At 46.8% G+C, this 14,174-nt stretch overlaps 6 protein-coding genes across 6 annotated transcripts; 3 read left to right on the plus strand and 3 right to left on the minus strand.

Moving 5' to 3' along the window:
- Positions 1–201: 201 nt before the first annotated feature.
- Positions 202–1,971, minus strand: N7529_011475 (SGNH/GDSL hydrolase family protein; the record flags this gene model as incomplete). The annotated part of the gene is made up of 4 exons (XM_057247001.1): positions 202–530; positions 653–989; positions 1,060–1,528; positions 1,619–1,971. 4 exons carry the CDS (start codon positions 1,969–1,971, stop codon positions 202–204), a joined length of 1,488 nt encoding a protein of 495 aa, XP_057092350.1.
- Positions 1,972–2,889: 918 nt separating this feature from the next.
- On the plus strand, positions 2,890–3,828 carry N7529_011476 (uncharacterized protein; the record flags this gene model as incomplete). Its single annotated transcript, XM_057247002.1, has 3 exons — positions 2,890–2,915; positions 2,966–3,220; positions 3,285–3,828. The coding sequence occupies 3 exons, from the start codon at positions 2,890–2,892 to the stop codon at positions 3,826–3,828; spliced, it is 825 nt and encodes a 274-aa protein (XP_057092351.1).
- A 266-nt stretch (positions 3,829–4,094) lies between these two features.
- Positions 4,095–4,721, minus strand: N7529_011477 (uncharacterized protein; the record flags this gene model as incomplete). Its single annotated transcript, XM_057247003.1, has 2 exons — positions 4,095–4,542; positions 4,612–4,721. The coding sequence occupies 2 exons, from the start codon at positions 4,719–4,721 to the stop codon at positions 4,095–4,097; spliced, it is 558 nt and encodes a 185-aa protein (XP_057092352.1).
- An 861-nt stretch (positions 4,722–5,582) lies between these two features.
- On the minus strand, positions 5,583–5,798 carry N7529_011478 (uncharacterized protein; the record flags this gene model as incomplete). The annotated part of the gene is made up of 1 exon (XM_057247004.1): positions 5,583–5,798. The coding sequence occupies one exon, from the start codon at positions 5,796–5,798 to the stop codon at positions 5,583–5,585; it is 216 nt and encodes a 71-aa protein (XP_057092353.1).
- A 3,098-nt stretch (positions 5,799–8,896) lies between these two features.
- Positions 8,897–10,419, plus strand: N7529_011479 (M28 family metallopeptidase; the record flags this gene model as incomplete). Its single annotated transcript, XM_057247005.1, has 2 exons — positions 8,897–8,968; positions 9,028–10,419. 2 exons carry the CDS (start codon positions 8,897–8,899, stop codon positions 10,417–10,419), a joined length of 1,464 nt encoding a protein of 487 aa, XP_057092354.1.
- A 1,672-nt stretch (positions 10,420–12,091) lies between these two features.
- Positions 12,092–13,459, plus strand: N7529_011480 (uncharacterized protein; the record flags this gene model as incomplete). Its single annotated transcript, XM_057247006.1, has 1 exon — positions 12,092–13,459. One exon carries the CDS (start codon positions 12,092–12,094, stop codon positions 13,457–13,459), a length of 1,368 nt encoding a protein of 455 aa, XP_057092355.1.
- Positions 13,460–14,174: the final 715 nt, after the last annotated feature.

Consider the following 14,174-nt stretch of genomic DNA (forward strand, 5'->3'; position numbering starts at 1 on the left):
ATGGTTTCGTTCATGCTCGCTAAATATTTGTACAGGGGCCTGAGGCTTGTCATCGTATTGATGGGGGCCGTTTTTTTTACCCTCGTATTTCATATTTCTTTTACACATACAAAGCCACTTATTAAAGCGAGGTAATAATTAAATGAAGCGATAAAGTTAAAGCTGCTATATCCAGGACTCACAATCTGGGAAGCCTCAGTCTCACCCGGAAAATTGCCCTGAGCTGGTCATCATATCCATCACTGCATCTCGGTAAAGAGCCATACCCGGCGAGCGAGGGTGAAATGTCTTTATTAATCGTGTAGGAATGTACCAGGAGATATCCCGGGCAGTGAAATTCCCGTCGGCGATGGCCTTGTTGGCACGATTCAACCGCTGAGCCTCGAGTCCGTTTGGATTTTGTGACACTTCCTGAGCGACCCCACACATGGCTTCAGCATATGGATCCGGGTTGCTACCTAGAGAGCCACGACACGTGGATGCATCTTGCAGCTTGATGGATCCCTGGCCTACGATGGAATCGACCTCTACTGTCTCGGTTGCCTACCACATCGCGTTAGCCTTTATCCAAGGGGGATGAAGTAGTTATATTGGCAAGGGGCCCGTAGACTTGACTCGGTTATACCATCAAGCGAAAGATCAGGCCACGCACTAAGGAAGAAGTAGCTCTTTCCGTTTGGTTCGGGCTCATGGAAATCGCCTGCTTCACACCATCGGTGGCCATCAAAGCGAGGCTGCATGTCAACGTAGTGAATCCTCTCGGAGCCTAGCTCTTTGTTCACGACAGTGACCATGTCTGAGACCAGACTGTTCAGCTCCTGGACTAGGTCGATGATCTCTCGCCGGAAATTACGAGTCAAATAAATACGTTTGTCGGGAGTTAGAGTCTCATCCCAGCCAGGACTCCAATAATAGAAAGTGGTATGGTCACAATCTTCGGTGTCTAGGTTGAAGAACCCAACGTAGCCTGGCACGTAAAGATGGAAATTCTGGCAACTTGTTAAACAATCACTCTTAAAGACAAATCGCAAGGGGAAGGGGTTATCGGATGCAACATACCGAGTTCGCGCCATCCATGATGCGCCTATAGGCGCTGCTCAATTTTCCTTCAATTCCTGTATCACCTGGAGTTTGCATCAAGTCCCATGCCCTCGACTCGCTGTCAATACAGCTCTGTCTATACGAATCGATGCTTGAATACCAAATTATAAGGAAACAATTCCTGACGAGCTCACTGAACCCAACATCATTGCCTCCAATCGTGAGAGTGCCCATGGTGGTGGATTTAGGATTCCCTTTAAGCCACTCATCAATTTGATGGTTGAGTCCATCTGTCGTGTCGCCTGAACATGCATGAATCTCGTAATCAAATGTTTCTGTATCACGAAGCCAGGTATTCAACAGATTGCCGTAATTGTTGCTTCCAACGCGGCAGTCATCGCCAGAGGTCGGTTGCGTCCCCAATTCAGCGGCATATGAATCTCCGAAATGCACATAGCGCTTGATTCCCAGATCAGTATCAGGATATCTGTCAAATTGGATCCAATCATCGTAATTTGGTCAATTGGAATCAGCAGCTGCAGATTTAGTTTCTGGAGGCTGAATCTCTCTGTCGCACTTTTCGCTAAAGTAGACGCCCGCTGCGACAAGAGCGTAAGAGTCCGCATTGTATTCTGTATTATTCAAATCACAGGCGCCTTTAACAAAGAGATTATCCGGATCTGGGGGACAGATAGCCTTTCCAGCTTTCGCGTCTCGTTTCCCATACGCGAAGCCTCCCATTCCTGGGTGCGTAGGTCCAGAGGTTTGGCCTTTCTGAAATCCCTGACGCCAGACGATGTTGAGTCCATCTCTCTCCTTTCCTCTGATGCAACTTCGGGATTTGGTGTAGGTGGTTGGTGCGCTATCATCGTCAACCCAAATCCAGTCGTCTCGTCCATATTGAGGTGAGCAGTGAGCATAGGTATTCATGGTTAGAGAAAAGAACAATGTAGAATTCAGATCAATAAGAGAGCAAAAATGTATCAAAGGATGTCAATAACGATGGAAGGGGCATGTCCAAAGGGAAGGAGGAAAGGAAATCACGTTGTCTCACATCTCCGTTGATATCTTCAAATCGAACACCTTTGATATCTCCCATCCCTTTGCCGGTAAATCGTTTGCCAAGCGGCTGCCAATACGCCGGGAGGTCCTCTTATATACTATCAGCACCAATGGTATCAAACAAATGCAGATCTGAGGAACTTACCGATCCATCCGTTTCGCCAGCAGGAGAAATCACCACTTGCAGCAAGGATACAGTATTCTGCTCTACCATCTCCCTCGACATCTCCAAGTCGGACATTTGCTTGAGGTCCTTCGGTCACCTTCCAATTTCCAAGAGAAGTGAATGTCGGGGCAACTGTGTCGGCTCCATCGCCATTGCTGACGCTGGCATAGGCCGTGCCATCTGAACCGATGCAGACAAAATCATCCAGACCATCACCTGTGACTATGAGCTTTCTGTAATTGGCTGAAGAATGTTGTTCATGTTCATTTTCTCACCGTTGATGTCAATGAAATTTACACCCTTTGGAATGCCCTGGTCTTTGACGTTTAAATATATGGCATCACTGAAACCAGAAAAATAGAATTGAGAAATACACCAACTACTAGAACGTACTCTGTATGGATTTATACGATCAGTGCCAAGATAATCCGGCCCCCACTAGTTCCGGCCCCCGCGACTATAGCCGACTTGGGAACAAACAAGCCGTTGGACTAGGAGCCTTGGGCCACCTGTGCTGACAGCCCCTCGCTCTTAGTTTGAGTCATGACCTCGGTGCACCTGTATCGCTGGGAATATTTGACCCTGTGAGACCCAGATCTGACTTCAGCAACCCATTCACCATGGCCTTCCCAAACTGGCTGAGCATGTACGCATTCCAACAACCAGAATTGATGATATATCTAACAAACCATTCAGTATCTTCTCCATTTTGACAGTAGTATCCTTCTATCCCCAGCTTCAATGTCTTTGGTTGGGAAAGAATAGCTCCGGTATCTCCGTATACTATGTGCTTTTCAATCTTATCGTCGCCACGGAACAGTTCACAATAGTGTTCTTCCTCCTGGTGAACAACAATGTTGGCAGTGCCATTTTTGTTCACAAGCCACACACCATAGGTGACTGGCTTAATTTAGGTCAGATGACAGTGTCTTACATCTTGTTTCTTGTCCTGTATGAACAACTTCAAATTCAATGGCCAAATTGAAATCACTGTGGGACTAACTAGCTTTTGCAGTTTCACCCTCACACTCCATTACCTTCCTAACGACGGTCTTGCTCATAAAAGCACTGCCGTGGCGATATACATTGCATTTCTCTTCATTTCTGTTATCCCAGCGATGCTCGATGTCGTCACTGGAGGCCCTCATTACAATGGTCCTTACAGGCAATGGCCTGTTGTCCTTTTCGGCGTCCCTCACATTCTCTTCATTAATCCAGTTGCAACCGTTCTGATTGTTGTCTCATTTATCATCCAGGTCCGTCAGACTTTGGATGGGTCCTCTTCCTCCCTCAGTGTCCGCGGGCTCGCGGTTCAATCTTTGGTTTTCGCTTTGCTGGGGGTGTCATGGCTCCTACGAGTTCGATGGCCACCGGCCAATATGCCCACATTCTACAATTCACCCGTTATGAATAACTATCTTCTAGTGGGATGGGCAGCTGTGGACTATATCCTTTTTGCGCTTGGACAGGCGGTTCTTTGCCTTATTATCTGCAGACGGAGTATCACTGCAGCACAACGTCCTGTGGGAGAGACGGAACCCTTGCTAGCCGGTCATTAGTATTAGGAATTGGATTCTTATTCATTTTTGGTTGCTTTCAATATGGCATATATTATGTTGTAAGATGCTTATTCTTGCAATCGTTCCAATTTTGAGTAGATGTAGTATATCTAACCGGAAAATGCAAACTCAACTTGGTTGGAAGTGGGCACCACTAGTTCAAGTCTGCCACCATTATCAGCTGGGTCAACAACGCTGCCGAAAGGAATATCCTCTGCGGTCACCACCGTCTGAGTATTAACCTGATCCTTACTACCCCAATCCCACTAATCTATCGTAGCGACCTTGAACACAAACCGGAACACATCCCCTGGCTGCAGATCATTCGGGAAATCCCAGAGCTCATCGTCGAGCTCAATTATCGCACTCCAGCTTTCGCCAGGTCGGAGACTGACAAAGTCCTCACTAGGGGCAATATTAACCTCAACAACGGGATCGGGATCGTCCGCAAGGAAGTGGCAGATGCTGCTATGTGGACAGTGTTTCCACAGATCATCTTCATCCCGATGACGACAATATAACCTGTAATTTATCTCGTCGAGAAAGGTATTGCAGTGAAAGGCGATAGGATTTGCAGCAGTAGAATCAGCACTTTCAACGCCGTGATATGCAACCCTAGCTCGGAAATTCATCCTGAGATGTCTATTTTCTTGCTTTAGCTCTTCGAAACCATCTTTTATCTCAAGCGAGACGCTGAGTATCGGTGCTCCTGAACTAAAAATTCCAACCGTTAGCGAGCCCGATACACGACGTAGATAAAGAAAAGTAGGACAATCAACTTACACCCTCTTTGGAGTTGTCGGTAAGTCAAGGCCTGGAGAGTTAAACGTCCGCACAACAGAAGCACGCTGTGAATATTTGTTTTCCACAACGGCTGTGAATCGCATCAACATCCTAGGCTCATCGCTCCCGTGACTACTATAGCGTAGGTGGATTCTCTTTGCCTCCTCTTTCACTTCTTTCACTTCTGCCTATATACTCGTGCACACTACCCCAATCCCACAGTGCAATATTTTTGTCGCCCTTCCAAAAGAGTTCATATTTCTCACCAGCAACAAGAACTTGTCGCCATGACTTCGGAAAATCATGATTGAAGGATATCGACTTGCCACGGCCAAGCTCAAAAACATGGTCATTAGCATTCTGTCTAACGATGAAAGTCTGCGGCTCTACTTGATTCTCCTGTGTGGGGAGTTGAACTTCCTGCTTCTCCAGGATATCGGACTGGGAGTTGTCTCCGGTAGAAGAAGTTCGAAAAAGTGTCACTGTAGAGGGGTTGAAGAAGTCTCTTGTGGGTCCCCATTTGAAGACGAAGGGTCTGGCATTGTCATCTTTCTCGCGTTGCAATTTGACAATTATCCCGTCAGTAGTGGGAATGGATAATTTTGTTTGGATATCGTCTGGTGGCGAGAGACTCAGGGTCAAGTTTGGGGCCAGTGGCGAGGAGCTAGTTTTGTTTATGTCAATCTTCAAGAAGGGCTATGCAGAGTATGGGACTTACTGTGAAATCTGTGCCTGGCTTTCCATGATGAGATGGTTGAAATGTTGAAATGAAATTTGTAGCGTACGTATAAGTGGATGGGTTTGGGGGGAGTTTCTTGTGTCGATAGAACTAGGTGTATTTGGGAGGTGCAGGATATAGTTCTCACTACGGAAAAACAACAACTTCGGCGCGAATCTAGTTTTCGAGATTGCACCGCAACGCCCCGGGCTGCAGCCTTCTAGATAGTTGCATGTTTACTGTACCTCCTCGCTCAATCTATTGAGACCAACAGAGCTTTGAGGTAGAAGCCATTATAGCTAAGCGGACAGTGCGCGCGCCAGGTCGGCCACGCGCTGATGGAACGAGGCGCCAATGGACGGAATACCTTGTTCGGTGGGCCGGTAGGGGGCCCGTTGATGATGACGGGTTGCCAGCGGAAAACCTGGCAGGATGTCAAGAATTGCTCGATGAATTTGAACAACGGCATTGCGAAGAGGCTGAGTTTGAAGAAGCTTGGCCGTGGCACTCTACTTCTTAAAAATCAACAACAGGCCCAGTATATTCTTATCATCCTATCCCCTCCAATTCATCATCTTTTCCACTTCACCTATCCTTTTCAACTTCACTCCACCCTTGAGTTATCTTTTTCTTCTACTTCATCCATAATTTATTCTGTTCACATATTTCTATCAATCAGCCGGCAATTTGTCATTTGACATTTCATCCATATTCAACTTGCCGTCAGGCATCTCAAGCTAACGCGACATTGTCACCCCCGCCTCACTCCTTTTCTCAATCTTCCTCACTCTTTTCTCACTCTTTCTCCTCTTCTCAATTTCTTCCTCACCGTGACCTCAGTTTTCTCCATCCACTTCACTACTTTGGCCTCGGTTTTCCTATACGTTCTTCCACCCTTTCTCGTCACACCGTTGAAATTGGCGCCAAGAAAGTCGAATAAAGCCAAAAAGGAGAAAGGAAAGGAATTACTGAAAGAGAAACCTAAGAAAAGACCAACCCTGCGGCCAGGAAAATTGAAAAACGCTCAGGCAAGCAAAGCGTTCGGTCACGGAGCGAAAAAGGCTGTTACGAAGCTTGACCTGCAATATTCGGACAGACTTTGCTCTGCCTCAGAACTACAGGAGATTGCAGAAGTTCTATGCGCCTACCAAGTCAACTCGGCCATTGATCGGCGAGCCACCCCCCCCTTTCAGGGGTCGTGGAAAATCTGAACGCAACACCAACGAGCACATTCTAGACGCAATTACGACGTACGCCAGCTGCTAGTTCATATTAGCGGCAATAACTCTATTAAGATCACCAGACCAGTGCTCGAGTATCTTAATCTTCAAGGTGTCGAGGAGCTCATCAGTGACTCATCAGTGACCTTATCAAGAACCCAACTGGCCATGACTAGAAGCAGCAATTTGAACAGATGCACTAGGAAACAATTTAAATTAGATAAGACCTCTATGCGTTGTAAATCGCAACTTGGTCAACGCATATCAATGCCAATACACTAAGAGCCAGATCGTACGTCGACGCCATAAAGGGCGCCGTGGCTGCGCACCTGTCTCACTGGTAGGAGTACTAGGACTAAGCTGCTAAATGGTTACTTAAGAGAGGCCATTCCGACTCTAACCGGCATCCTGTACGGTTCCTTAATTTCCCTGATTCTGTTTCTCTTATTACGCACCGCTCGTGCGGGCGTGCACTTCACGGGGGTTCCAACACGGTGAATGCGAGGCATACGGGTGGGTCGATGATTTGTGCATGATAGTGCAGACGACAACAGCCCAGTTCATGCCACTAGTTTTGTGCCCTCTACGCTCGAACACCAGCACCCGTGCCCTACATTCCAATGCTGAAGAACAGACCGGTCAGGATAATATGTAAACGCCACTGACAAGAAGATGGCATTCCCAAGCCTGCTGGTGAAATCGTAGTCAATAGAAAGACAAGTGATGATATGCCATCAAGTATTGCGCTCATCAAAAACATCAATTGTTCCTCGTTATAATTTGTTTTTTCTCTCTTGCTATTCTAGTGCCACGCTGAACACATCCTGTTGATCCGAAGCCTGACATTCTGGGTCACTACATTCCCTGAGACAAGCTGTGCTTTAGTCGAATTTCCCTCTGGGAATCTCTGAGCCGTCAAAGAGACCTCTTCTTGATCCCCCAACCCCTCAACACTAGACCAATCCACGAAGATCTGCAAGTTGATACGCTTATCCTAGCTCGCGGACAGTGGGGCGTGATACAAGCTTGCGAATGTCTTGTCAAAGGTATATCTCCTGAATTTCGCCGATCCACGAAGACCTCTTTGCTGGTAAAGTTGTACCCGATGAGTGTTTCTTGCTTGAAGTCAGCGCTAGCACGGACGGCTATCGCATACGTAGATGTCAGAGAGGCGTTGGAGTCATGATCAGCAAAGCTCAAGTCAATCTTGAATGCCTTGCCAGGGGAGTCAAGCCTGGCTGATCCTTTCGATACAGATTTCTAGGAATATCTTGAGGTCTGGTGATTGGCAACACTCCGCCAGCTGTGTTGCGGTTGCTGAAGAAGGGTTACCCCCCCCCCCCCCCGTTAGTCTTCTCCAGAGACAGCTGACGGAAACAGATATGGCGCTTCGCTAAGGGCCGGTCGGGATCGTCGCACCATACCGCCAATTATTCATCTACGCGATCTACTCTGAGCGCCCTCGTAAAAGCGGCGGCAGCTAAGATAGGAATGCCCCACCCGCCAGAGGAAATATGTTACGTACAGTGACCTATCTGATCTACTTGAGCGACGAATGAATGTTTGTGGTTCTGAATTAGATATAGAACGTTATTTTCCGAGGAAAATGCCGTTTCATAATGTAGTCGCAAGTCTTGAATGTAAGCAGTTGACCAAATCTAAATCACATTCTGCATGCAATCACGGCACTATTGTTTGGCGCACGGAGGCACTTGCTGCAATGCAGAAATGATTGCCACAGCAGCATGATGATAACTCCTTCTAAGGCCTCCTGGACCGTCTGCTAATCACCTAAGTATATGCTAATTCGTCACCTAAAAGTCCTCTCACTAGTATACACTGGCATATCTTGCATGTTATTACCGTAAATCCAAGACTTCAGGGTACATGAATATCCCGTCTGAGCTAAATTAAATGCCCTAACCCAGTTTAGTCTTAATTGCGCAGTGTTAATGTACCAGTAATAATTAAAGTAAAGACCGCTAAACTAGGCGCAACCCCCGCACTATTGCGTATCGACTTATCTTCTTCACTTTGAATGCCATTCATCAAAAGCAACTTTCAGAAGCCACACTTGGCATTGTAACCTCAGCCCGCACACTGTCATCACATTGCCAAGTGCCGTCGGGGTCCCGCCTGCAGTTTAGGCTAGCCGGCCCTATGAAATTGCTTCTTCCGCTGCCAAGTGCAGCAAGCCCCTTGGCTCGCCCTCACTGCCAATCATGCACTATGCACCATTGCGCTTTATCATCGCGTGATCCAGATTAGCACCTCACTCCGAAGAATAGGTATAAGAAGACTCCTCCTGCTGGCTCTCGATAGCCATCGATTCACACATTACTCGACAATGAAGTGGCTTTTCTTAGCATACCATTTGTCTTTGGCCTTGGCTGGTCGGGGAAAGCCCCTGGTTACACCGGTATGTACAAAAGGTGTCTCTACCGTGATGATCTATAGCCTAACTTGTTAACTTGTTAGGATAAACTATCGTCGTTGATTCGGTTGGATGACCTACTGAAAGGGTCGCAAAAGCTCGAGGATTTCGCCTATGCGTATCCCGAGCGGAACCGTGTCTTTGGTAGCGCAGCACATAACGATACTGTGGACTTTCTTTATCGCGAGTTGAAGAAGACAGGTTATTACGATGTGTACAAGCAGAAGCAGGTGCACACATGGACCAGCGCAGAGTCCTCTCTGACATTCAACGACGAGTCTATCAAAATTGCTGCTATGACATACAGCCCCAGCGTTGATGTTACTGCGGAGCTGGTAGTGGTATCGAACGTCGGATGCACTGCATCGGACTACCCGACTGACGTTGCTGGTCGAATCGCCCTAGTCAAGCGTGGCGAATGTACTTTCGCAGACAAGTCGGTGCTGGCTGCTGCAGCCAAGGCGGCGGCGGTGATTGTCTATAACAACGCTGCAGGAAGTCTGGCTGGAACCCTGGGTGGAGTGTCTAGCACTTATGCTGCTATTGCGGGAATCTCTCAGGCAGATGGCGAGACACTACTCAGTGCGGCGGCAGCGAGTGCCGTGTCTGTGTCTCTTGAGATAGACAGCAGAGTCGAAAACCGCACCACTTTCAATGTCATTGCAGAGACAAAAGGCGGCGATCACAAAAACGTCGTCTCACTAGGAGGCCACACCGACTCAGTCGAAGCCGGTCCGGGCATCAACGACGATGGCTCCGGAATCATCAGCAACCTTGTGGTAGCAAAAGCATTGACCAAATTCTCCGTCAAGAACGCCGTCAGATTCTGCTTCTGGACAGGCGAGGAGTTCGGCCTCTTAGGCAGCGAGTACTACACCTCGCACCTGTCCGCAGACGAACTAGCAAAGATCAAGCTCTACCTCAACTTCGACATGATCGCCTCCCCCAACTACGCGCTCATGATCTACGACGGCGACGGAAATGCCTTCAATCAGACCGGACCCGCGGGCTCTGCCCAAATCGAGGCTTTGTTCGAGAATTATTATAAGTCGAAGAAACTGCCATATATCCCCACTGCCTTTGATGGGCGATCTGATTACGACGGTTTCATTTCTCGTGGAATTCCCTCCGGTGGCATCTTTACTGGTGCCGAGGGCATCAAGACTGCCGAGCAGGCGAAACTGTTTGGTGGCCAGGCTAACGTCTCCTACGATGTGAACTACCATGCTGCTGGTGATAACATCACCAATCTCAACCACGAGGCGTTTTTGATAAATTCGAAGGCTACGGCTTTTGCGGTTGCGACGTACGCTAATAGCCTTGCTTCGATTCCTCGTCGTAATCCCACCGCTACACGAGAGGTCAAGAAGAGAGCACCGCGGGATCATGCTCATACTCAAAACTCTGGGTGTTTCCATTCTCTGGTGGAGATTTGATGTATTCGCATGTTGATGCTCGATGGTGTTGATACGAACAATATCATCCTTGAACCAATTCAATCGTTCTCGATGGGTATATCACATTAAACATGACTTTTGGCTCTTACTACTCGTAGAATTATGAATCAGATAATGATTTTGAGGGTGTTTTTTTATAGGATCGAAGGTAGGTACTCCATATAAATACTTGATTCTACCACATCCAGCCAGAGGGCCATTTGAATACCTCCCACGGACGACTACTGTTATAAACTAGGGGCCGAAGCAAGTAACTGAGACACCTGCCCCATAGCGATCATGCTTCTGTGCCTTGCATATCCCCGAGTCAACTTCAAATGAAACAGGAACCGCGATAGTCCTTGCATACGGCACTTCCATCAAATTTCTTGAACTCTTTCTTTCTTTCTCCAAAATACTTGTCGGAAAAAACCATCCTCCAAAATTCTATAAACCCAATACCTCATACTATACACAAATCATTTCCGTTCGCGAGATCAAGTACATGACCAGAAATCTACTCCCGTCACAGAACTAACAAGTCTCCCCCAGTCAAACTCTCTAATGCCTTCGAACCTTTCACCCATGCTGTCCACTCCGTTCACTAAACGACGCCCCTCCAGACACATCTCTAGTCGGCGACGTCGCGCTAGCCGGGCTCCTGTTCGTCCTGTCTATACCGATGCAAACCCGTTGATCTGGCATTCCTCTTCGCACTCGTTGACACATTCGTGGCCTAGACATCATGCTGTTGATTGCTTAAGGTGTCGGCGGCATCATGGAGATAGCATTTGTAGGCAATGACAGAATACAAAGTGAGAATTAGGGGTTTTATACCGATGCACACATCGCTGCTTGTTCAAATTGTGATTCTTGATGTTACTCTTTTATTGTTTGATGCTCCCTCTAGCTTTCCTTTGTTGTGCAAGTCTCTTTCATGCTAATAGAATGATCTCATTATGGTGGGGCCTTTCCGACCATTCATTCCTATTCTCATTACTGATATGGGACCCTTTCTACCTATGATGTAGTCAGTCGCATTTGTATTCTACGAATATCCTTTAGCTTCTATATTCAGCTTTAGTAGAGGCTCACCTAGAGCCTTTTACATCACTGCTCAACCTTGGAAGCCCATGGCTCGCATCGCTAGCTATATATGTAGCCTTGGTTCTAAATGTGCGTAAGTTCCGAGGCTTAAAGCAGAGACGGAGCAACAACCAATGGATTGAAACAACATGTATGTAGATGTACTTGCACTCTACATGGATATACATGTGCATGCATGTACATTAAATTGAGAATCAAACAGAGGTTGGAATGTTCAGTTGATCAATCACTTCATCTCTATTTGATCATCACTGTGTACACAACTCATCAGGCCTTCCCCCGGTTGCATCCGACCATTGCATTTGATAGAGTCTTCGTGGAAACAAATGTAAAGAGAAGAGTCAAGATGTACTTTGAGGTACTCTAAAGTACTGTAAGTGAAAGTGCTCTGTGACCTGAAAAGGAAAGAAGCCTCGCTTTTTGACTTCGCCTGACTCAACTCATTCCTATCTTCCTTTTCTCTGTCGCACTTTCCAAGACATTAACCACGCAGATCAGACTCAATCTGCTTGCTTTGGATTATCATTTTAGACCTACATACAAGACCAAGATATTCAACGCAGCCATGTCTCTAGGTCAAGCCCCAATCTTGCCCACTATTGCTGAAATCCACGATATTACCCAAACGAACGCCTACCTATTGGAACTGGAAAAAGCGAACATGAAGATTGTCGGTGATGTCAAAGAACAAGCAGGTATCGTGTATCACCTCGAAGGGCGTAATGAAGCTACGACCAAGGTTCTTCGCCAGGAAGCCGAATGGATCGAAGCTGCCAGAGATATCCTCAAACCCAACATCACAAACTTATCCGAGGCTTTGAACTCTTTCTGCGAGCGAAACAAGCGAGAGTTGGAGGAAATGGCCCTACAAAACAAGGTGATACTTGATCTCAAGCGATATTTCGAAGGCGCCGTACACGAGTTCGAGCAACACACTACACAAATTTTGTTCCAAATTGACAAACAAGCAAAGATGATTTCACACCTTGAATCGCGGAGCCATAAGCTTGAATCACAGGTCAACGATCAGAAAGGTGTGATATTTACTCTCAATATCAAGAAAGGAGCAGCGGAGTATGAGCGCCAAGAACAAACCAGAATCGCAGATTCTCTGGACAAGCGACTCATGAAGATGAAAGAGGTCATCAATAACCAAGCTCAGACAATGTTGGGGAAACTAGACTACCAGCAAGAATTGATCGACGAGTTGGATGCGCACCATGAGGAATATTTCCGTCCATTACACAACACGATGATGGATATGGTTGAGAATATTGAGCATTGGACAGGAGAGGACAGTGACGACTTTTGTATGGCCTTCAAGCTCGAGACAGAGTCCCATGCAAGCCATGAAATAATATCCGAGCTTCAAAAGACTGTCGACCACCAGGGCATGAAGCTAAAGCACCGCGAAGAAAAGATCAGTGAACAGCAGAAAATCATTCTCGACGTCAAGCACATAAACGCAAGGTTGGCATCCGAGCTTCAAGCACTAACCGATAGGATGGCCTGCTTGCTCGAGTTGCAGAATATTCAAAAAGACCAAGAGAAGCGTGAAGAGAGAGCCACCAAAAAGTCCAAAAAACAATCAAACAAAAAGTGGCACATTGAGCACATGTGCAACACTTTATGCAAAGCAGAGAAGGAATCAATGCAGAGCGCAATCTCCAGCCTCCATTACCGATTGCGTCCACTTGAGAGCAACCTACTGAACACCAGACAGAGACAGTTCTGCTTCTATATCCAAAACTGTGGCACTATCAGCGCCCAAGAGGCTAACGCAATGCTCCGTACCATAGCCCAATCTGAAATGGTCATCAATCCCGCAGAGACAGATGCACGGATGGTGCAAGAAAGACTGCCCCAGTACGCCGCTGATTTCGATCGCCTCTACGGAGTTCCTGCTAAGAAGATCCTCGAATCTGGTGAGTAAAATGTTACCTACTTTTGATGGTATTGTACTAACCGCGTCGAGGTCTCATCAAGCACCCGTTCATCATGCATGTCTTTAATCAAGTAGGTGCACTTCGCTTGCAAGGCCAAGAGCTCTCGCTGAATACTACCTGGAATTTCCATCGTATTCTAAAATTTTTGGAAAAGGGGAAGCACAAGGAGGCAATCTTTACTTGCAAGGATATGGTTGTGTCCCCTGAGTAAGATGGGATAACCTGGGATGTGACAAACGGATAACTGTGGTTTACAAATCGAAGAGACTTGTGTTTGAGAAGGGAAGTTTGTACTTAGCTACTATTCTACTATTTTTGTTACGAGGCTTATTGGGATTGATTGTTTGTTCAGACTTACATCTGAGGTACTTATATACACAAATCATTTGCTGCTATTGTGAATACGGTCGTTGAATTTATCAGTCGAAGGAATATATCAGATGCCTGTGTACATATGTAGGTTGCTGAAATGCATTCGACTTGTAATTCGTCCTTTGCTGATATCTGATCCCTCCTTCCATCATAAGATACAAAAAGACTATGCCATGGAGTCACGACACATGTATTTTAGGTTCATAACAACGTACATTCATGCAAAGACGGGTCCATATAACCGAAGAGCGGACATGGCTGCGTAGGCACATAGCCCAGTACAAAATGGGGGCTCTTTTGACTCCACCGAAGCGTTCTCTCACTGAGATG

The sequence above is a fragment of the Penicillium soppii genome (genome assembly GCF_028829465.1).
Source record: "Penicillium soppii strain IBT 18220 chromosome Unknown utg000010l, whole genome shotgun sequence".
NCBI lineage: Eukaryota > Fungi > Ascomycota > Eurotiomycetes > Eurotiales > Aspergillaceae > Penicillium > Penicillium soppii.